The sequence below is a fragment of the Salvelinus alpinus genome, chromosome 9 (genome assembly GCF_045679555.1).
Source record: "Salvelinus alpinus chromosome 9, SLU_Salpinus.1, whole genome shotgun sequence".
Classification (NCBI taxonomy): Eukaryota; Metazoa; Chordata; class Actinopteri; order Salmoniformes; family Salmonidae; genus Salvelinus; species Salvelinus alpinus.
Genome location: NC_092094.1, coordinates 83671450 through 83694906, shown reverse-complemented (window position 1 = coordinate 83694906; position 23457 = coordinate 83671450). Strand labels below are relative to the sequence as shown.

At 41.3% G+C, this 23457-nt stretch overlaps 1 protein-coding gene across 2 annotated transcripts; it reads right to left on the bottom strand.

The window, feature by feature from the left end:
• On the bottom strand, positions 1 to 22817 carry LOC139530803 (RAS guanyl-releasing protein 1-like). 2 transcript variants are annotated; one of them, XM_071327508.1, is made up of 17 exons: positions 22600 to 22817; positions 21219 to 21385; positions 15594 to 15699; positions 13918 to 13980; positions 12503 to 12634; positions 12182 to 12335; positions 11835 to 12008; positions 5343 to 5459; positions 4966 to 5241; positions 4793 to 4873; positions 4371 to 4475; positions 4007 to 4116; positions 3426 to 3570; positions 3124 to 3160; positions 2470 to 2592; positions 1094 to 1473; positions 1 to 951 (listed from the first exon to the last, which is right to left on the bottom strand). In XM_071327508.1, the coding sequence occupies exons 1-17, from the start codon at positions 22740 to 22742 to the stop codon at positions 811 to 813; spliced, it is 2454 nt and encodes an 817-aa protein (XP_071183609.1). In that variant the 5' UTR covers positions 22743 to 22817; the 3' UTR covers positions 1 to 810. The 2 variants fall into 2 exon arrangements, with proteins under 2 accessions (XP_071183609.1, XP_071183608.1); XM_071327507.1 differs by having other exon boundaries at positions 2458 to 2592; positions 22600 to 22816.
• Between the last annotated feature and the right edge of the window lie 640 nt (positions 22818 to 23457).

The following is a 23457-nucleotide window of genomic DNA, read 5'->3' as shown; positions in this document are numbered from 1 at the left end:
TTAATAGAGAAAATGTCTTTATTATAACATTCATTATGACAGCAATACTGAGAGAGGACATCTTGAGAGAAACTACTGGTACGATGGCACCACAATATATCATATGTTTAGGTTATTTACATGGTATGTCATTGGTGAAACATCTAAAATTATGTTAATTGCTACTATGGACCGCACTGAGCTGATAAAATATACATAAGAACACTGTGGTTGAATGTAGTCTTTTTATAAAATGTCTTCTTGCACCTACATACATAAAGACTAAAACAATGATGTATCTATATCTACCTGTATTGTAGTGTTTTAACAATAAATATTGACAGTGACATTGAAATCACATGGATTTACAATATGCAACCTTGTTATTACTTAAGACAGGATAATAACTACACAGTACAGTATCCTGGCCTTTGCCATACTGTGTGATATTCTAATTGTCAGAGTCCCAAACCCAATGTCACACTGATTGGCTATGTTCCATAATGGCTGGTACTGTGCTTTGACTGGCTGTGTCCTATTCAGGACGGTACTTTCATTGGCTATGCCTCATAACCCCATATTGGCTGCAACTGGTAATTAGAGTGGCTGTATGTACTGTACTGTACTGTGAGGTACCCATGGCATAAAACAATGTGAGTAACAGTGTCTCCTCACAGGGACTTTTAGGTCCCTCTGTGTATCTTCTTGATTGTGTGGTGCTGTGGTCCTTTAAGACAAACAGTACTGTCAGTGGCTCTGGAGAAAGAGGGCTGAGCATCACCTGTGATGTCATAGAGTGGGTGTGTTTGACCTGCTGAAGGGCGTTCCTGGCTAGGAGGAGGAGGAGGAGTCCTCCACCACAGGGTGTAGGGCGTGCCTCTTCAGAAGTGTCTGCAGGATCTCTACCTCGCGCTGCGTCTCCCTCAGCTTCTTACGCAGCGTCTCGTTGTTCTTCTGAAGCTTCTGGTTCTCCTGAGAATCATTCACCATCATTGTTTATTTCTTGGAATGTTTAACCTTGCGTTCAAAACTCTAGAAATTAGAATGTAGTACATTCAATGTACACAATTGAACACATATCAGTAACCCAGAGGTAGTTGTGTCTGAATCTCACCGTTTCCAGAGCATCATAGTTGGGTTTTATATCTTCATCCGGCTCCCTGGGCTTTAGCACTGTAGAGGTTCTGTTCTCCCACTTGGCATAGGCCCGTTGTTTGCGTTGGGGCACCGGACTGGGGCATGGGGTGAGAGAGGGGGGTATGGGGGCCAAGAGAGAGGAGGGAACAGGGGCCAGGAGAGAGGGCTGTACTGGCTGTAGCCGACTGGGCTCTGGAGGGGAGGCAGGGGCAGGAGGGCCCTCTGTCTGGGTGCTACAGTGGACCCCCACAGGCATGGACAGCTTAGGGGGGAGCCTCAGATGGGAGGGGGCTGCAGAGTCAGGGCTCCAGTCCCTACATTCCTCTGAGGGGTAGGGGAAAGGCCCCTCTTCTGAGCCTAGCACAAACAACACCATAAATATAGTCAGTCAACTCTGATCTGTTCAACCCATTTCAATCAGTTCTCTGGTTTTGAAGTGATATGTTTGCAAACAGTCAATCTCATAAGGTTAAGGAAAAGTCAACTGAGTGTTTGTCTGACCACAGAAAGCACATCCAGTGTTACAGTAAGTGACGCAGGTCCTTGACTTTAGAGAGCAGTATGACAGTCCACCTACATAGGGAAACTACCCAGATGCTGTGCTACTTTTCCATAAACTAGATTAAACCTGCTCTCTCACCTGCAAAGACATACCTTTCAAATAATGATTTGGGACTTTATATTTCCTGTGTATTTGCAATATATGTGACTCCTGTCAATAATGGTTACCACATGGAATGGTATAGTTTAGGACTATCCAAGACAGGTTTTACTTTGCATATCGGTAGTAAGTACAAGTAGAGGGATATATGGAACAGCAGGATAGCCTAGAGGTTAGAGTGTTGGACTAGTAACCGAAAGGTTGCAAGATTGAATCCCCGAGCTGACAAGGTAAAAATCTGTCGTTCTGCCCCTGAACAAGGCAGTTAACCCACTGTTCCTAGGCCGTCATTGAAAATAAGATTTTTTTCTTAACTGACTTGCCTAGTTAAATAAAGGTAAAATAAAAAAAATATTACTTCTAGACCTAGAGTGATATATTACTTCTAGACCAGCAGATGGCGACCTTCTGCTGCCTTAGATTTCTAGCATAACTAGCAATCACAACTCTGGTTGGTTACTGCTACACTACATGTGGTTCACTATTTTGGTAAAGAATTTAGTATGTGTGATTAAAAAATATATATTTTGCTTATATTTGTGCTATTTCACACATGAATACAGTGTCAATTGGAAATGTGTTTGCATATCCCAACTCCACCTGAGACACCCTTAGAGAGTGGGATCACGGCCCAGGCATATTTACTATGAGTGTATGTATGTGTGTATGTCCCTCCTCACCTTCCGGCCCACCTGTAGTGCCGGGTGTGGAGCCTGGTGTTAGTGGACCTTCAGAGGTGCTGCTGCCTTTGGCATTCTTCTTACACTCAAACGCCACCTGGTCCTTACACAGCCTATGGCAGTTCATCCCACAGTCTGTGAACAGGCCAAGAGAATGCAGACAACGTGTTAGAGCAGGCAGAGGTGGAAAGGAGTTTTTTTTAAATAGATTCTTGTATGGTCATGTTGGGTTGCACAGAGAATGCATATTTTTGTTTTGTTGTCAATAGCACCCTACTAGATAATGTAACTTCCGTTCCCCTCGGTTGCCTAATGGTGCCTGTGGAACAGAACAGTTTTCAGACCTTTGCATGCATGTTGCCATGCAAACAGCTTGTTTCTGACTGTTAAGGGGAAGAGAGTAAAAAGTTGTTTTGTGGTTGCGACTTTCATGTGCTGCAGGGTTCAGCTAGCAGTCTGCATGATAGAAACCACACAATGCACCTTCTTCTCAAGATAGCTACACATTACCTGCTCCTCGCAGTCTCCCCATTATCAGCAACCTCTGATAACATTGTATCCTATCAACAAAGTACTGAACTGTAAGCTACGTGCAGAATAACATTTATGCAAACATTATGGAATATTCCAGTCTAGACGCAGCAACAATAAAAAATAAATAATCACCTCTGCATCTGTAGCCTTGTTTTATGACGCCCCACAACTGTTATGGAAAAGAGGAATTTGAAAAGGTTGTTTGGAGATAACACAAGTAATGCATATTTAAGAAGGAGGAATGTGCATGTTTAAATAGTCATTTAAAGCCGTAACAGCATTGTTATTGTTGATGAGTATGCTATAACTAAGCCCCAGAGTTTTTCCTGATCAGGTGACAACTTCAGGAAAAACTCCTGCCCATACTAATGAGACCTACAGCTAAGCTAAAGACCGATCAGGACATAGTGCTGTAATGTACTGTCTTGACTTACGAATCCGGAGCAATTGTCACAGAAGGTGGGCTTCATGTAGGTGGTCTCCTGAAAGTTGTGGACAAAGCCAAGACCCAGTTTGGAACAGATGACACTAGCGCGCATGAAATAGGCTGTGATCTCCTCTCTACTGATGAGGCCTTCCCTGGCGCAGGACAACACAAAGCATATCTCATGTAAACAAACTGTCTCATAAGAAATGTTATGTTTGCAATGTACTGTATGTACTATATTTGGCCTCATTTCATACTTCTATATTTCACATTGAAATAAGAGGAACCAAAACTAGCAGGTTATGGTTTCCTTATTTCACTTCAACAGTTTCACTCCACCAGCTAACTGGTTAAGAAGTTTGTGATTTAACCTCAGTTGACCACAGTGAGAGTTGACTATGAGGAGACATGGCTGAGACGTATGGCTAGCTGATAGTTATGTTGATATTTCTGTTTCCTGTAGCTACAGGCCCAGATTCCACTTTAGTTTCCTTTCTCTGCAGTTAAAAATGAGCCCATGCTGTTAGTGTGAACTGTCAAATGTGCCTAAGGAGAGCCCATGCAGCCACAACGGAACCATATACATACTTCTCTTTGTCCATGACACAGAAGGAGAATGGAAAGCTAGCAGCGATTTTCTCAAAGTCTCCTTGAGAGATGTAGCCATTCTCATCATGGTCATAGTTTTTAAACACGGACTGTTGAGGACAAGAGACACAAGACATAGTAATGAGATACACGAAGCACAATAGATAAACTGGAAAGAGCTCTGTTCAGTTTGATCTGGTAGAATATTAAAACTACAACTTCCAGAGAAATAATGTATGTAGTATACATTAATGGAAATAACATAAGTCATGGCATAACAATATTTAAAACATGATTTACTGCTTTTATGAAACAGAATACAATGCTTATGTCCATATTCCTTCCCTTGGTATTGTCAACTCACATCCACCATTCTTTGCACATGTTTGCTGATGGTTTTGGGGTCAGGTTTTGGGGCCACTCCTGATGCCCACTCCACAACCACTGGAGGTCTAGATGGGGTGGCTGGCTGATGTAAAACAAAACGGATGATCAGAACATTGTCAGCAGATGTAGAATAGACTGTGCGGCTGTTAAATGGGCCAATTAAAAAAGAGCTCCAGTGCTCATTCTCTTTCAATAGGTTTGTTAATGGGATATGCAACATCAGACATGATTCACTGGAGCTAACTGGGTTTTTGTCAGTATTATTAAATATGTTTGAAATTGAAAACACCCCTAGCCATAACACAGTGAACTTGCTATGGCTAGGAGTATTTTCTATTTCAATCATTATGCAAACAGTTTTATTTCCCACAGTGTTTTTCATGTCCCCTTTTTACTCACGGGTGCTTTGCTGTTCTTGGGCTCCCTGGTGTAAGAGAGCTCATATATCTCATCATCTGTGTAGTAGAGGTCTAGGGACAGCTGAGCAGTAGAGGAGAACAGGGTCAGAGACCAGGGTCATTTACCAACGGACACAGTAGTGTGAATTACTGTGTACTTAGGTGTGTACTAACCGTGAGAAGGTGGACCAGGTCTTTGTTGGCGTCGAGCTGTGGAGTGATCTGCTGTAGCTGGATCAGCTCGTTGATGTGGTTATACAGAGCCTGGAGCTTCTGAACATTCACCTTGTTGTCCTCCAAGTAGTCTGACATGGCCTCGTTGACTGAGATCAGGTCCTTGAGGTGGACCCCCAGGATGGGGATCTTAAAGCCTGCACACCTGCTGTACACCTGACGGTAGTTGTCATAGTTCCTACAGGAGGACAGGAGGTCTGTCATCTCATTCAGCACCTGTGGAGAGAAGAGATAGTGGAAAATATATTGTAGATTATTACCTTGTATTGTATTTTAGACATACTGATCAATATAGATCATGTTATAGATAAATGTACCTTGGTGACCTCGTGGGACACATGCAAACTGGTCTCTTTAAGTCTGGAGATGGAGCTGTGGCACAGGCCCCCCACCACTGCCATTAGTGTGTTGAAGTTGTGCATAAAATGGAGGCTCTGGGAAACACAAACATTCTAATTGAACCTTAATCAGTGTCAACCCACAGCACTCTCCACAAGCAGCACTCCAATGTTGGTTGCATTAGGCACTCATAATACTGTTGCTTACAATCTTAGATAATATAGTTGTACAAATCTAGTTTTCTTTTAACCTTTATTTAACTAGGCAAGTCAGTTAAGAACAAATTCTTATTTACAATGACGGCCTAGGAACAGTGGGTTAACTGCCTTGTTCAGGGGCAGAACAGATTTTTTTTTACGTTGTCAGCTCAGGGATTCGATCTTGCAACCTTTCAGTTATTGGCCCAATGCTCTAATCACTAGGCTACCTGCCACCCCAGTAAATGTTTCACCAACTTTTCTCAGTTCCCTAATTGATCCTATGGCCTTGCTGTGGGACACTGGAACCCATTGGCGTGGAATTCATTGCGAGGAGTTAGAGGAGCGGCAGCTGACTAGTGCATTAATGTAACCCAGAGAGATTCTCCAGACTTCTGCCTCTCCATCCAACTCTCTCAGCTCCTCATTACTCTTCAGAACACAGCTTTGCATGTGAATGAAGTGATGAAGAGGCATTTGATCAAGTAGAGCCACTAGTTATTTTTCCCATGGAATACTTATATATATATATATACAGTGGGGCAAAAAAGTATTTAGTCAGCTGCCAATTGTGCAAGTTCTCCCACTTAAAAAGATGAGAGAGGCCTGTAATTTTCATCATAGGTACACCTCAACTACTATCAAACAAGCAAGATTTCTGGCTCTCACAGACCTGTAACTTCTTCTTTAAGAGGCTCCTCTGTCCTCCACTCGTTACCTGTATTAATGGCACCTGTTTGAACTTGTTATCAGTATAAAAGACACCTGTCCACAACCTCAAACAGTCACACTCCAAACTCCACTATGGCCAAGACCAAAGAGCTGTCAAAGGACACCAGAAACAAAATTGTAGACCTGCACCAGGCTGGGAAGACTGAATCTGCAATAGGTAAGCAGCTTGGTTTGAAGAAATCAACTGTGGGAGCAATTATTAGGAAATGGAAGACATACAAGACCACTGATAATCTCCCTCGATCTGGGACTCCACGCAAGATCTCACCCCGTGGGGTCAAAATGATCACAAGAACGGTGAGCAAAAATCCCAGAACCACACGGGGGGACCTAGTGAATGACCTGCAGAGAGCTGGGACCAAAGTAACAAAGCCTACCACCAGTAACACACTACGCCGCCAGGGACTCAAATCCTGCAGTGCCAGACGTGTCCCCCTGCTTAAGCCAGTACATGTCCAGGCCCGTCTGAAGTTTGCTAGAGAGCATTTGGATGATCCAGAAGAAGATTGGGAGAATGTCATATGGTCAGATGAAACCAAAATATAACTTTTTGGTAAAAATTCAACTCGTCGTGTTTGGAGGACAAAGAATGCTGAGTTGCATCCAAAGAACACCATACCTACTGTGAAGCATGGGGGTGGAAACATCATGCTTTGGGGCTGTTTTTCTGCAAAGGGACCAGGACGACTGATCCGTGTAAAGGAAAGAATGAATGGGGCCATGTATCGTGAGATTTTGAGTGAAAACCTCCTTCCATCAGCAAGGGCATTGAAGATGAAACGTGGCTGGGTCTTTCAGCATGACAATGATCCCAAACACACCGCCCGGGCAACGAAGGAGTGGCTTCGTAAGAAGCATTTCAAGGTCCTGGAGTGGCCTAGCCAGTCTCCAGATCTCAACCCCATAGAAAATCTTTGGAGGGAGTTGAAAGTCCGTGTTGCCCAGCAACAGCCCCAAAACATCACTGCTCTAGAGGAGATCTGCATGGAGGAATGGGCCAAAATACCAGCAACAGTGTGTGAAAACCTTGTGAAGACTTACAGAAAACGTTTGACCTCTGTCATTGCCAACAAAGGGTATATAACAAAGTATTGAGAAACTTTTGTTATTGACCAAATACTTATTTTCCACCATAATTTGCAAATAAATTCATTAAAAATCCTACAGTGTGATTTTCTGGATTTTCTTTTCTCATTTTGTCTGTCATAGTTGAGGTGTACCTATGATGAAAATTACAGGCCTCTCTCATCTTTTTAAGTGGGAGAACTTGCACAATTGGTGGCTGACTAAATACTTTTTTGCCCCACTGTGTATATATATATATATATATATCAGTTGAAGTCGGAAGTTTACATACACTTAGGTTGGAGTCATTAAAAAGCATTTAACCACTCCACAAATGTCTTGCCTCGGTTAGGACATCTACTTTGCATGACATAAGTAATTTTTCCAACAATTGTTTACAGACAGATTATTTCACTTATAATTCACTGTATCACAATTCCAGTGGGTCAGAAGTTTACATATACTAAGTTGACTGTACCTTTAAACAGCTTGGAAAATTCCAGAAAATTATGTCATGTCTTTAGAAGCTTCTGATAGGCTAATTGACATAATTTGACTCAATTGGAGGTGTACCTGTGGATGTATGTCAAGGCCTACCTTCAAACTCAGTGCCTCTTTGCTTGCAGGAGGAACTAGCGCACTTCACAAAATAGATGGCATAATGAGGTAAGAAAATTATGTGGATATTGTCACAACTTCCGCCGAAGTCGGTCCCTCTCCTTGTTCGGGTGGCGTTCGACGTCACCGGCCTTTTAGCCATCGCCGATCCACTTTTCATTTTCCATTTGTTTTGTCTTACACACCTGATTTCAATCCCCCAATTACTTGTTCATTATTTAACCCTCTGTTCCCCCATGTTTGTTTGTTTGAGTGATTGTTTCTTGTATTGCGGTCCGTTATGTGTGGCCTTGGATTTATTGACGTGTATTGTATATTTGTTGAGTAAATTGCATACATTACTCTTATCTGCTGTCCTGCGCCTGACTCCTCTACACCAGCTACACACAGACGCATTACAGATATATTGAAGCAACATCTCAAGACATCAGTCAGGAAGTTAAAGCTTGGTTGCAAATGGGTCTTCCAAATGGACAATGACCCCAAGCAAACTTCCAAAGTTGTGGCAAAATGGCTTAAAGACAACAAAGTCAAGGTATTGGAGTGGCCATCACAAAGCCTTGTCCTCAATCCTAAACAAAATGTGTGGGCAGAACTGATAAAGCGTGTGCGAGCAAGGAGGCCTACAAATCTGACTCAGTTACACCAGCTCTGTCAGGAGGAATGGGCCAAAATTCACCCAACTTACTGTGGGAAGCTTATGGAAGGCTACCCAAAACGTTTGACCCAAGTTAAACAATTTAAAGGCAATGCTACCAAATACTAATTCAGTGTATGTAAACTTCTGACCCACTGGTAATGTGATGAAATAAATAAAATCTGAAAAGTAATTCTCTCTACTATTATTCTGACATTTCACATTCTTAAAATAAAGTGGTGATCCTAACTGACCTAAAACAGGGAATTTTTACTAGGATTAAATGTCAGGAATTGTGAAACTAAGTTTAAATGTATTTGGCTAAGGTGTATGTAAACTTCCGACTTCAACTGTGTGTGTGTATATGTATGTATGTATATATGTGTATATTTTAGCATGTGTAAATACAATTTCAACACAACACATAATACAATTAATTAAATACACACGTGTACTTGCATATACAGTACCAAAAGGTACAGCAATGCATACAATCAGACAAAAAACCATCAAACAATAAATTATAATAATAAACATGTCACTCATTATTTATTTGCTCTTATTGCCATGAATTGGATGTGGGAATGCCAGATGTTTTGTAAATGATGTGGTCTGCCTTTGATATTATAGAAGATATTGTTCAAAGGGATGTAGCCAGATATTTCATTTAGCCAGTGTGTTAAAGTAGGGGGACTATCTGATTTCCAGCGTAATGTTATAAAAACATTGGCGCAAGCACAGAAGGATCCATATTTTTTTATGATTATTGTTCCATGGATCAAGTTCACTAGTTCCAAACAGACACAAGCCAGGCGTGAGAGATAGACATCTGTAAAAACTTTCTGAAATTATGTTTACTGATTCCCAAAACATTGAAATAAGATTGCATGTCCAAAACATGTGATTAAAAATGACCCTTTTGCCTCTTACAGTGCCAACAAAGAAAAGACATTTCAGCATTCATTTCGTGAAGTTTTTCTGGTGTATAGTTAATTCTGTGAAACAGAGTTTGTGTCTAAGGTTGTAGGAAAATGTGTGTGCTTTCAAACATATAGAACATATCTCTCTGCTTATTTCAAACTGTCAATCTTGTTCCCATTTCAAATCAAATCGTATTTGTCACATGCGCCGAATACAAGTAGTGTAGACCTTACAGTGAAATGCTTACTTACAAGCCCTTAACCAACAATGCTTTAAGAAGTTAAGGAAAAAATTGATGAGTGAAAAATAGAAAATAAAAGTTACAAATAATTAAAGAGCAGCAGTAAAATAACAAGCGAGGCTATATACAGGAGGTACCAATACAGAGTCAATGTGCAGGGACACCTTTTAGTCGAGGTAATTGAGGTAATATGTACATGTAGGTAGAGTTAATGTGACTATGCATAGATTATAAACAGAGTAGCAGCATCGTAAAAGAGGGGTCTCGGTAGCCCTTTGATTAGCTGTTCAGGAGTCTTATGGCTTGGGGGAAGAAGCTGTTAAGAAGCCTTTTGAACCTCGACTTGGCGCTCCGGTATCGTCTGCCATGCGGTACCAGAGAGAACAGTCTATGACTAGGGTGGCTGGAGTCTTAGGCAATTTGTAGGGCCTTCCTCTGACGGTAGTTGTCATAGTTCCTAATCTAGTAACATCTGTGTCTACTAGCATATGATCTAACAATACAAACTTTAGAAATACAGTTGACAATTTGTTTTACTATTATTCAGTAAGACATCACGTTTAGATGATTTGGATTCCACAAGAGAACCTTGTCTCAATTGAACCATATGTCAGACTTGAAAACATTGAAACAAATGGTCAGATGGAATACATAATGTCTCTCATAGTAGTACCATCCTGGAAGAGGTGGTACATTTCCCTTAAACCCTTGTTGTGCCAGGTTCTAAATGTCTCATAATTAAAAGCAGGGATGTCTCCATATGGGAGCAAAAGGGGAGAGGGATGCATTGTAACCCAGTAATTTATGAGGTGCTTTCCATACGTGTATTATTGTATACTATTAAAAATGACTGGGTTATTTGTAACCTTATTTTGCAGGCCAAAATAGTTAAGGTATTTCAGCTCATATGGTAAAATGTCATAGGATTCTACCCTTGCCCAAGAACTTAATGTGGGAGAAAACCATTGCTTAACTTGGGTGAGTTGGGCTGCCCAATAGTACGTTTTTAGGTTTGGTAAATTCAGACCACCCGCCTTATATGGAATATACAGGACCTGCAGACAAATTCTGGGTGATTCGTTATTCCAAATAAATGAGGAAAATAGGCTTTGCATGTTTTTGAAAAAATACAGAGGGGGTGAAATTGGAAGATTCTGAAACAAAGACATTTTGGTAATATTGATATTTGGATGACATTAACGCTGGCCGTAAGATAAATAGGAAGGAAGTCCATTCTTTTCAAGTTATTAGTAACCTTTTTCAATAACTGGAATGTAGTTACAAAATATAGACGTCAATTATCACAAGACAGACGACCCTACACAAAACCAGTTTGGTCTGTGTGGATGGGATTGGGCACCGACTCTAGGCGCAGAGTTAATATTTTAGCAATCAATTGACAATTAACATTTAAAAGTGACTAGTCTATGGGAGGAGCACAACGTGTGATCTTTATCTTTCTTTTTCAGTAAAGTAATAGCGGCAAGACGTAAAGTATGAGGAAGCGTTTTCGCCAGACAGGACTTGATCATAGGGAGAAAAAGAGGCATCAACCGCTCAGATAATAGCCAGTATAATTCTATAGGAAACGCATCTAATCCCAGTACCTTTCCATTTTTGGAGGGAACCCATAGCATCTGATAGATCCTCAGTATTAGCACTTAGCACTGATAAATCCATTAGTGCTGAAGGCCTGTACTTTGTTAATATTCAGAGCACACGTTCACTGTTAGCCAGCATCTTTGATGCACTAAAAGCCCATCATGGAGCTCTTGAGAGTCATTAGTAGCCCTCTTTTAATATGCATTATGTAACAACAAATGATGGTGCTTCTGCAGTACAGTAGTAGGTACTGAAGGTCTCACTGTACGATATGGTAGACATGCATTAGTTTAATACAAGAAAAAGGTACCAGATACAGACATTGAACAAACACAATTCATGAGGGTACAAAACATGGGGGCTAAACACCTTGTATGTGGACATTTTGTTATTGTCTAGACATATACTGTGGAGTTAGTCTACAATGGTTCTGGAGGAGGAATAGTTAGGGCCATACCTGAGCCACATGGATGAATTTGGTGAAGACCTCTGCTCTCAGCTGAGCTGTAGGCCGACTCAGAACCATGAGCTGCACCCACTGGGAGATACCATTGCACAATGTAATGGAACGTTCCATCATGGGGTTGTCCTTCATGCAGCAGCTGCGGATATAGTTCTGGTAGTCCGCAAACTGGAAAAAAGAATAAAGCATATGCTGACTCATTTTGCTAAAAGAACAGAGGTTTTGCAGAACACATTTGAATGCATTGAAATACCTACTGTAGAGCGCATGTGCTATGACAATCTTCATAATGTCATAGTGTTTATAGAGATCACATATAGGCGGATTGGGACTCTACTCACTGATATTCTACAGAAGGACTTGAACTCCAGGTAGGTGAGGTGCTCAGCCAGCTCAATGGGCTCCAGGTGATCAAACAGCAGAGACACTTTCCTCTTCTTACTGCTGTTAGCCTTGATCCTCTGACTGGGCTTCTGAGACCAGTGTCTATCATTTCTGGGACACAACATGGTGAACAACACAGACCGGAAACACACAGGTGTTACACAGGCATCATTTGAAACCATTACCATGAAACCATGTAAAGCCATTTTCAGGTAATTCTAGATGCTTTCCCCAAGAGAGACATGAATTCTGTTCAGTAATACACCGGGAATACTTACATCCATTTAGTCTGCAAGAGAGGGCACAGCCTTTCCTGGCCCTGATCCCTGACCAGATCTTGGAACTGCTCCATGGAGTCTGACAGGCTGCTGTGTAACCGGAACATCGTCCAGAACTCCTGGATCCAATACCTGAAATATATGGACAATAAGACAATTAAATACTGTACCCCGAGTCAATATTCACATCATAACAAGGAATTCCCCTCGACCCCGCCCACAAATTGTGGAAAACAAACATTATTTCTCATTGACCACCATTGTAAAAGAGCCACCTTTGTTGTAGATTTTGTGTCATACATAAATAACAAAATATGCCGAAAAGCTGCTGTGTTGTACAATGTACATGTAACCAGGTCAAAAATCTTGACCTACGGTTTAGAATGCTCCCACATAGGGAAATAGAGCCCATGAGAAGAGCCATGTGGCTTCAGGCTATGCGGTGTGGGAGGGAGAAATTGTGGGGACCTGGTGTCCAAGTAGGGTATATGTAGCTATGTGTGTGAAAAACATTTGATCACAGGTAAGACATTTAACTTGTTCAGTATAGTCCGTTTGTAACTCCACTCACTACTTGTAGCTATATAGTGTGTTTGTTTGTGTTGTTGGTCTTGGCTAGCTTAACGTTCTGGTCGGTAGTGTAACGGATGTGAAATGGCTAGCTAGTTAGCGGGTACGCGCTAATAGCATTTCAATCGGTTACGTCACTTGTTCTGAGACCTGAAGTAGGGTTTCCCCTTGCTCTGCAAGGGCCGCGGCTTTTGTGGAGCGATGGGTAACGACGCTTCGTGGGTGTCAGTTGTTGATGTGTGCAGAGGGGTCCCTGGTTCGCGCCCGTGTTGGGGCGAGGGGACGGTCTAAAGTTATACTGTTACAGTAGCAACTCACTCACTCACATGGTTGCCAGCGCCGCATAAAAAGGGGCATGAGGAAAGCCCTACAACATTGCGTTTTTCTAAGTAGTGAGAATGCACAGAAACAGGAAATGTTGAAAAGTACTTTTCTCAAATGCAGTTTTATAATTGACTAAAACAAGCAGACAACAAGGAAATTGCATTTGAAAAAAGTCCAGTTTTTGCAGGGAACCAATGGGGTAACCTAGGTAACTACAGGTTGTTTTCCCCCAAGGCGGGACATTCTATCTAAGACCGACTGGGAGTATACATCAAACACTAAACCCTAGTTGTTTATTGTCTAACATGAAATCAACACTATAGGCTCTTGCAAATGCACTAATAGCATGACCTAAACCATCAACCCAGTTATAGAATATTGTATTATTAGGTGTTATGTGTATAAGCCCTTTAATGTCCTTTCATAAGAATGATTGAACAGTGAGTTATTGTGTGGAGGCCTTAGTGGACCCCAGTGGTAGTGGCATGATTAGGACGACTGCAGGGGCAACACACACTTACCTAATGAAGTAACAGATCCTCTTACACTCTGTGGACTGCTTATTCTCCAGGGCGCTTTTAAATGTAACACCTCAAGTTAAGGATACATTATGATTCACTGGTATAGTAAAATGTGCACATTGTTTAGAGTCCAGGAAGAGACCAGGAACTGTATGTGGGATTTATCAGGGAATAAATGATCTGGATGACTGTGCAGGACAAAGTGTCTATTCAAATGTCTATTCATCTAAGTAAACAATTACTAACTGGTGTTTAATGTATTTAGCGCAGGAAACTCATCAATAGGAAAACTAAAAGGCGAACAGATGTGACATTTGGTGGTGTGGGAGGAGGCGACCACAAAAAAGAGAACTGGTTAGGAGCATCAGCAAGTGAATCATTCTGGTGTTGTGTGGTTCCAATGGCTCAGTTGGTTGAAGCATGTTGTTTACAGGGCTATGGGTTGGATTCCTTGGTTGCTTTGGATAAAAGTGTTTGTTAAAACATGCACAACAGACAATCACTATTCCTGTAGAAGATGTGCTGGCAGAGGACCCTTTTAGTGAGTAAAAACATGTTCTCTCAACCAGGTAAAAACACAGCCGACATAATGTTACTTTTTACATCTCAATGGCTGTGAGTGTGAGAACAGTTTATTACCTAAGCTTCTGTGCCATATGCTCGGTAGGTACAGAGTACCTAACTCAGAACATCTCCATTCTTCTTATTATATAAAACAGGGGTAAAAAAAATAGCCTGACACTGTGAGCCTCGCTGCACTCTGTTGGCAGAAATCAGCTTGAAGTGATGCACATAAAAAGGCTAATTGCGTCATGGGAGATGAAGAGCCACCCACACTATCGCAAAGCCAGATTGTTTTTACGATAAATGGCATTAATGCTCCAGTGCTTTCACTTGTTCCTAAGCCACTCTTAACCATATTTGATGCTTCTGGGTCTTCAGCTCAGAACGAGCTTAGGGGTTGAAAACAGAGGGCAGGACGCATAGTGCATCTTGAGGTGTGACGTGGGTTTTGGTGAGCGAGCCTCCTTGGGCAGCTGAGAGGCTGTGTTTAAATAGAACTGAAGAGGGCTTCAGTCTGGGAAGAGGTAATTAACACCTGAAGCCCCTAGCCTTAGTACCCTCCTCACTGTGCCAGTACTGCCGCTCCTCTGGGCTTTGTGACGTCAGAGCTCTTTGTTGAATGGAGCCCTAGATTACAGACTGCTCATTCAGAACAGAAAATAGGCAACTACTGTGGCCTTTTTACACCAGACCTGAAGAGGGGGAATTAAATTGGGATGAATCGTGCTTTTTGTGTAGCTAAGATGGTAATAGAAAAAGGACTGTAAGGTACCTGGAAGACACTGGATTGGAAACAGAACATGGTGATGTGTACTGGAGCTAACAAAGACATTTAGAGGCTCTATAGTACAGCAATACAGAATTGAGGTGCACACATATTGATAGTCACATTGCTGGTAGGAGAGAGGAGTCGATGGCATGGCACCTTGTCAGCCAAGTTGGATCTTAATTGGCCGTTGCTACTGACAACCAGATCACAAAACAGCGCTACACAGGCGGTAAAGATCCCATGTTTGACACAACAGATTGGTCAGGTCCTGGTGCCAACTCGATAATAGTTTTTGCTGTAGTGGAACAGCCGTAGAGCATTGGGTCTGCTTGGTAAAGGATATAGGGAGATGAGTTTCTCCAGGAGGTCACTGGAGGACATGAGGAGTCGGTGCATGGTCAGGGTGATGTTCATCAGGTGGCTGCTCCCACATACACAGCCCTCCGCGTCTGAAAGAGAGCACGACACATGGAGCACGTCAACAGACATGCTGTTGCCTATCACAATGCCAATAATGTACTATAGATGGTTGAGATTTCATATGGACAATAAATTAATTTCTGCACATCAATGTCCAATGCTACCGTAGCTCTCTGATAACCAAATCTAGCAGTCATGTTACAGAATGTCAACAAAATAATGGGATTTAACCATTAAAACTTCCTGATTACATTCAGCCACAAGTCTGCAGTCAAATGATGATACAAATCAACCTCAAAAGAGCATACCTTATTTGTTTTCATTTTAATGTGTGCTACGCAACCATGAACACAATAACATGCCAGTTGTGTCAACTGCAAATCTAAGTGTATACACCATCTCTGAATGTCTTTTCCTGTGGTGGTATTGTGAATTTTCTGTGGTCTACTTTTCTCTGTCGTATCTCACTTCCTGTCTTTGTGACCGCCTCCCTATATCTCTGACAAAACTTATGACATCACAGCAACCTTCAGCCACCATCTCTGTCATCTACTCAAACAGCTTTGTCCCTAGAGGCACTGGAGATAAAAGGATATGACATTGTGGAAAACATCTCAAGGAATAGATTGTTAGCTGTATCCACACAGTAGCAATTGCAGATTCCATTTCTAACTACATTAGCCTTTCTCTTACAAATCATCTGACTTGAGAAAAGTGGATATTTTGTTGGTCCTCTGTAACATGTTGTTTATAAGCAAGTGGTTCACTATCATGTTTTGTCTATTGGATAGCAAATGACAATTGCAGGTAAACAATCTGCCAGTGATTTTCTGGAAATCGTAGCTAAGACAGCACCTTGACGAATCCATTAAAATGGTGTTTAACTTTTGAACCTAAGCAGCTGGCATTGTCTTAATGCCACACAAGGATGCCAGTTTCCATGGGTCCCCACATATCCCATATCGACTTGAAATACCTCAGACACGATGGCAACATAGATAACACAGATTAGAAACGACTATCTCACTGGGCCAACTTCAGCAGGCAGCTAATCCTTCTCTCATATCCTGCATCACTGGTACGGCAGTGTTCTATTTACCGGTCCCAACAAGGGCTACAACGCCCCAATGATCAATGTCAATGAAAAGTTGTCTTCCCAGCAATGACACACAGACATAATCTTACTGTATGAAAAACTGTCATGAGTGAAAATAAATATCTAGAAAATCATATACATGATTAGACTGTTCTGAGGAGAAACTGTTGTAATAGGTTTGACGCTTTATACTGTCAGCATATGTTGAAGGACTGTGATGCAAAACAACTCAACTCTATCCTTCCTCTACTTATACAAACGTAATGTTTTTTTTATTGCTGCAATCATATAAGCAAGTTATGCTCTAAAATCATCTAAAATAACAAGGAAGAGCTTTTGATTCACTACCAGGTAAACAATTACTTCATCATTTTACAACAGCTCCCTACTAAACCAGACGGGGCTAATTGCTGAGGAAATCCCCTCTGTCTTACTCACTGTGGAAAGTTAGGAAAGCAGCAGCAGGCTGCACTGGGATAGGACGAGGGATGTGATGACAAACAAGGCAAAATTCAGGGAGCGTTGCTTTGAGGGTTTTTATTATCATAGGCATTCATCAGCAAAGCCATGGTGAAAGGAGTCTTTCCTTGTTTTGACAGAGATAAAGTAACTGGGCTAATGGGATGGATGATCATTTTGTTTTGCCTCAGTCAGCCCAATGCTTATCTCTACTGTACACATGAAAGAATCGGTAAGGAACAGTCTAAGAGGCCCCAGAGATTTCCATGTCATTATTAGTTGCACACTCTCTACTGCATGTGCCTTATAATGTTGGCTCAACATGCTGTAGGCCTACAGTACATGTAGAACAATGGAGTACAGGAAATTTATTTAATATCCACAAACAGCCATGATGCTCCGTAAGTGTTTAAACATATGTTGACCACCATAGGCACAAAGGTTTTTCACATTAGCGTCTACAGTACATCCGAGCCTGCAGTGGATACTCTGACTCTGCAGTGGATATCTCTTTGTGAGATTCACAGGTTGTGTGCCTGCATCATACATGATTTACATGGAAAATGTATTTAATTCAAAATGGGTTCCACGATTGAGGCTTTCAAATCTCTGCAATGCTTATTGCTGTCCATTAACATTATGCTAGTGTAGAGACTTCGGGCACTGTGGGTGAGTGGAACTGTGGGGCGTGGACTTGGGGGTGAATGATGATGTCAAACATTATTGATCCCCACCCCTTGGTGCTCTGCATTTCAAAGAGTGGTCAGCATCTGAGAAGGGCCTTTTGGGTAGCTGACCTTTGCCTGGCAGCTGCTAGCCCAATCTTTCAAATGACTCTTACGTGTGCTCTCACATTTGAAAAGGTGCCGGAGCCCCAGGAGCCCCAGAACCTGGGGGGTCAGCCTCTGATGTGAGACAGCAGCCGCTGGGGAACGCTCTGCCCTGTTTGACCTCTCTGTACTACAGTAGGTACCTCCATTTTGTACCCTCGTATTAACTTGGATTCAAAACACTTGCATGTTTATCTCCTTACTGTAGACTAGATTTCCTTGAAAGGATCAGAATTTCTCTCAATGACCTGTGAAGTCTGATTTGGAAATTCAATGACAATTTCAGTCATTCAACACATATTGTTAGTAAACCATATGGATGAATTCTCCTAAAAAGACATTGTAAAGGGAGCTTTAGAAGAGCACCCACTTGATTAACATATATTTTTTATATATCCTAAATGAACAGCCAGCTATTATTCTGCCATTCTTTTCCTTGACAGATAACTGTAAGTAAGGGATGTCACTCTCTGTATTCAGTCCACTGTACCACCTCCTCATCACTCACTCTTCACTCCATTTGTGTCTCCAAGCAACAGCAATCAGAATGCTTGCCTCTTCCAATAGATAATCACGATAACTTTGAGAGCACTCCAGACAACTTAGTAGGGCACATTATTCTCATTTAACAGGATATCTTGATAGGGTTTTGACAGCTTCCATATTGCAGCTAATATACAGAATATATAAATACATGTAAATGGACAAAGTCAATGTATTACTAATGTGATATCCTTAAATCACATTCCACGTCTACAGAATCAATACTTCACAGTTTGTGAATGATTTTGTTATACTGTATCATATTCAGAGCAGGCATAGTTGCAGTAGATCCACATACAATGTTATACAATGGGTGGGTCTAATCCTGAATGCTGATTGGGTAAAAACCGCAATCCAGCCGGTGTCTATTCCATAAGTTACCAACGGCTAAATCTATGACGTTAAAATGCCTATTTACTCTGTTCCATCTGACTCCGCAATACACTGTCTCATCAGCCCAGCAAGGCAACTTATAAACTTAATCTCCACTATAAAATGCATCTAGACATTATCTCACTTTTCTTTTAGACTAACATTTTGTTTTCAACAGCGGAGATTTGTAAAAACCTTCCTGTCTGTCTCTTCGACATTTGCAACATTGTTTCAAAATTGAAATTCAATACCCTGCTGTACAGAGTACAGAGAGATCCTTGATGAAAACATGCTCCAGAGCACTCAGGACCTCAGACTGGGGTAAATGTTCACCTTCCAACAGGACAACGACACTAAGCACACAGCCAAGACAACTCAGGAGTGGTTTCTGAATGTCCTTCAGTGGCCCAGCCAGAGCCCGTACTTGAACCCAATCTAACATCTCTGGAGAGACCTGAAAATAGCTGTACAGCAACGCTCCCCATCGAATCTGACATAGCTTGAGAGGATCTGCAGAGAAGAATGGGAGAAACTTCCCAAATACAGGTGTGCCAAGCTTGTATATTCATACCCAAGAAGACTTGATGCTGTAATCAATGGCAAAGATGCTTCACCAAAGTACTGAGTAAAGGGTCTGAACACTTATGTAAATGTCATATTTCAGTTTTTTTATTTATTTATACATTTGCAAAAAATTCTAAAAACCTGTTTTTGCTTTGTCATTATGGGGTATTGTGTGTGTAGATTGATGAAGGAAAAAAACGAATTAATCAATTTTAGAATAAGGCTGTAACGTAACAAACTTTGGAAAAGGTCAAGGCTCTGTATACAAAAAAAGGTCAATTGAAAAAAGGTCAAACAAAACACAGCTAATTTTCAGTCTTTCCAGCTTCAGTTTGAAGTGATTGTGTTAGCTGTGTTGTTGGCTAGCTCCTCTGAACAAGTGTCCTGACAAGTGAGCACATTTTCTATGCCAGGTGAAATTGCATCATTAGCTCATTGTTATGAATGTATACAAATAAATGTCACTAGAAAACAGCTTAAACAAATGCAAAGGCAGCTACTCATTCTGGCTGCACTTTTTGACGTGACTGTAAGTTAGCCGTAGTTGGCTAGCTAGCAAGCAAGGGATAAGAACGTTGCCAGCCAGTATGGCAATGGAACATTTAGAACAAACGACTGGATCGCGTCCATAGATACAGAACAAAAAGACTGAACGACTGGGTCGTGTCTAATGAAAATATGTCAATCATTATTTGAATATGTTGGTAACCCGTTGTATAAAAGTGATAATGCCCTTCGAAGCCGGTGTTTTGAGGATATATCGACTTCGTCTTGAGCCTAACAACACCAGTGCCAATATATCCTCCAAACACTGGTTTATCGCGCATTATCACTTAAATATAGTCTTAGAAAAATGGAATAGTCCATTGCCCTGGGCAAGTGACATGAGCAGTCGCGCAAGTTGAGCCTGCTCTGAGGTTACCCCATTGGGCAGGTGATTTGTTTTTACCAAAATGCAAAGAATTCTAGTAGTCTGGTCTTTCTGATTCCTCCCCTGTGTGTAGGTGAAAATATATACTTAACATTTTTGTGAAAGTGATCGTAATATTCTAATAAAACTAAATCTGGTGCGACGCATCATATCTCAGTGCTCTGAGACGTATGTTTTGTTGTGCATTGTCCCTGCCAAATAAACTTAAATAAATACAAATAAATCCGTGTCTCATCTCAAATGCAAAGACTGACAACCATATTGTTAGACAACAAATAGAGGCTAGTTCATAGAAGGGAAAAGTCTTTAAATGCGGTCTGTTTGTGTCAACCTAGCCCTTTGGCTAATTCGAGATACCTTGTAAATGGTAACAGTATCATGGAGACAGGGTCTCTTAACATCAAACAGCTAGAGTCCGAGAGAAACATTCACCCTACTGATTTAAAAAAAACTGAGGTTCAGCGTTCAACGTCACTTAAAAAGGGAAATGAAGCGGATGCAAAAAACTGACAACATAACTAATGACAATGATCTTGACCTGCACAACCATTTAATACAGCTCGAACAACGAACTCAAATACGACATGCTTCTCATTTGCATGCAACAAAAAAACGATACTTTTTTCATACAAAAAAAGAAAATATGCAGCGCATATTCAGTATTGTGAAATCATATAAAGTCAGTATTATCATTCAGTTACCAATAGTATTACTGGCAGAAACACAAGAGCAGCCCAGAACACAGTGACTCACCGAAGGACTGGATACAGGCCTGGATCAGCTCTTCCCAGCTGGCCCCCTTGGTATAGTGTCCCAGAGACATCATGACCTTGCCCTGGGTCATCTGGGCCAGATTGGGCCTGTTGAACCGCTGAGGCCGAGCAGGCACATGCGGACAGACCTTAGAGAGAGAGGGCCGTCTGGAGGGGCAGTGGAGGAGAGAGGGCATGAGGTGGAGGGAGGTGTAGAGAGCACAGCTGTGTGTGTGTGTGTGTGTGTGTGTGTGTGTGTGTGTGTGTGTGTGTGTGTGTGTGTGTGTGGACGTGTTTAACTATTCTTGTGGGGACCAGAAGTCCCTACAAGAATAGTAAACAAAGTAAAAATTGACCAACTGGGGACATTTTGTTAGTCCCCACAAGGTCAAATGCTATTTCTAGGGGGTTTAGGGTTAAGGTTAGAATTAGTGTTAGGGTTAAAATTAAGTTAAATATTAAGGTTAGGAGTTAGGGTTAGTTGTAGGGTTAGGGTTAGGAGCTAAGTTTAGGATAAAGTTTAGGTTTTTGGGTTAGGGTTAGGGTAAGAGTACGGGTTAGGATTAGGGTTAGGGGTTAGGGAAAATAGGATTTTGAATGGGACTGAAATGTATGTCTCCACAAGGTTAGCTGTACAAGACTGTGTGTGTGTGTGTGTGTGTGTGTGTGTGTGTGTGTGTGTGTGTGTGTGTGTGTGTGTGTGTGTGTGTGTGTGTGTGGTCATTTATAGCATGCAGTGCATACAATATTGAAGTAGACAACACAATGAAAATGCTACATGTTAATCCTAAAGAAATCACACAGGCAAATATAACACAACACTTTCCAGGTCATTATACTATTCTCCAAAGTGTTTCATACCTGGTGTCTAAGAGTTAAGGTAGCTTTGCTATTTTTCATTGTTCTCATTTCCTTCCTTTTGGGGAAATCATTGTTGATTGCCGACTTCTATTATAGGAACCACTAAATAAACAGTTGGCTGATAAACAGAGAGGATGCCATGCATGCCACTTGTTCTATACACTTTCCAATCTATAGGCTAACTATGGAATGAAATTCGAAAGAGAGAAGACAGGCTATAGAGAATATGTTTTGAGAGTGCAACAGTTGTGCGTCCTGGTCGATGCTTTTATAAATCGCAGGGTACGGAATTGTTGCACTCAAAGTTATTGTATGACTAAGAACCACCAAAAGTTTGATTTACATTCTAAATCAACAAGATCATAATGTTTATTCGGTGTCAATGAAGGTTTTATAATTGCGTATGTTTCAAATTGACAAAACGATATTTGCTGTAGGCTATTTCAAATGTCTGCGTAACGCGCTTCATAAACATATTCAGTTCATTCACAAATACGGGAGTTCGTTATAAAATAACTTACGGATGTTCTTTTTCCTTTCCATTTGATCCCACATTTTCATTTTGCCCATTTTCTTTCGATTGGCATCCCATAGCGAGATACTGGGCAACAAGTGGTTGAACGAGACTATCCATCTGTGTCCGTTTCGATGAGAGCATTTTCATTGCGTGCTTCGTTCAGTGTGCGGCCGCGCGCCGGTGGGGAGCTCACCATTGTTTTGACTTGTCAATGAGGATGGCACAAATTAAGATGCATCGTGCTGTGTCTGTGTGGGCGTAAACGCACTTGAACAAAAGTTGTTTTGGTGATGCGACTCACTCCTCAGTAATTTATGCGCAAGAGCTCAAATTAGTAGAATGAGTAGGCCGCCTAACCCATTTCTTTATGAACCTATTGCCATTGTTTAGTGATTTGTCTTCATTAAAGCATGAGTCATGATTAAATTGTTTTTACATTAAGCCTATGTCCAATTAGATATGAGATATCTGTTTTTACATTGATTATTTAAAATCTTATATAACTTTCATCACAATTAAGTTAAGTGTGCCATAGGATGTGTGCAATATCTGTTCTTACATTGATTATTTAGAATTTTAAAAAAATTAAACCACTTTTATCACAATTAAGTTAAGTGTGCAATAACTACATGGATTCCAGCAATAGGTTTGTGTCAGTTTGTTAATCAGAGTTGGCAGGTTTATTCACAGTATCCCTAACTTTTATGTCCATCATCCCATGACTAGTAGTTTCAGGCTCCCTGGAATTAGCCACCACAACTTCATATATTGCTGCATTGCCGTGCCTGCAGCACAGGAAAGGTGGGGCCTTCCTTTTAGTCATAGCTCTCTACTAGACATTGGCCCCCTATGAGGATGTTTC

Bases quoted from the DNA above. Each gene is read 5' to 3' on its own strand.
- LOC139530803 (XM_071327507.1), bottom strand. From the start codon at position 22,742: ATGAAAATGCTCTCATCGAAACGGACACAGATGGATAGTCTCGTTCAA. The intron at 21,386-22,599 runs GTAAGTTATTTT...CTGCCCCTCCAG, and splicing joins GGAAAGGAAAAAGAACATCC to ACGGCCCTCTCTCTCTAAGG. The intron at 15,700-21,218 runs GTGAGTCACTGT...GCTCTCTTTCAG, and splicing joins GGCCTGTATCCAGTCCTTCG to ACGCGGAGGGCTGTGTATGT.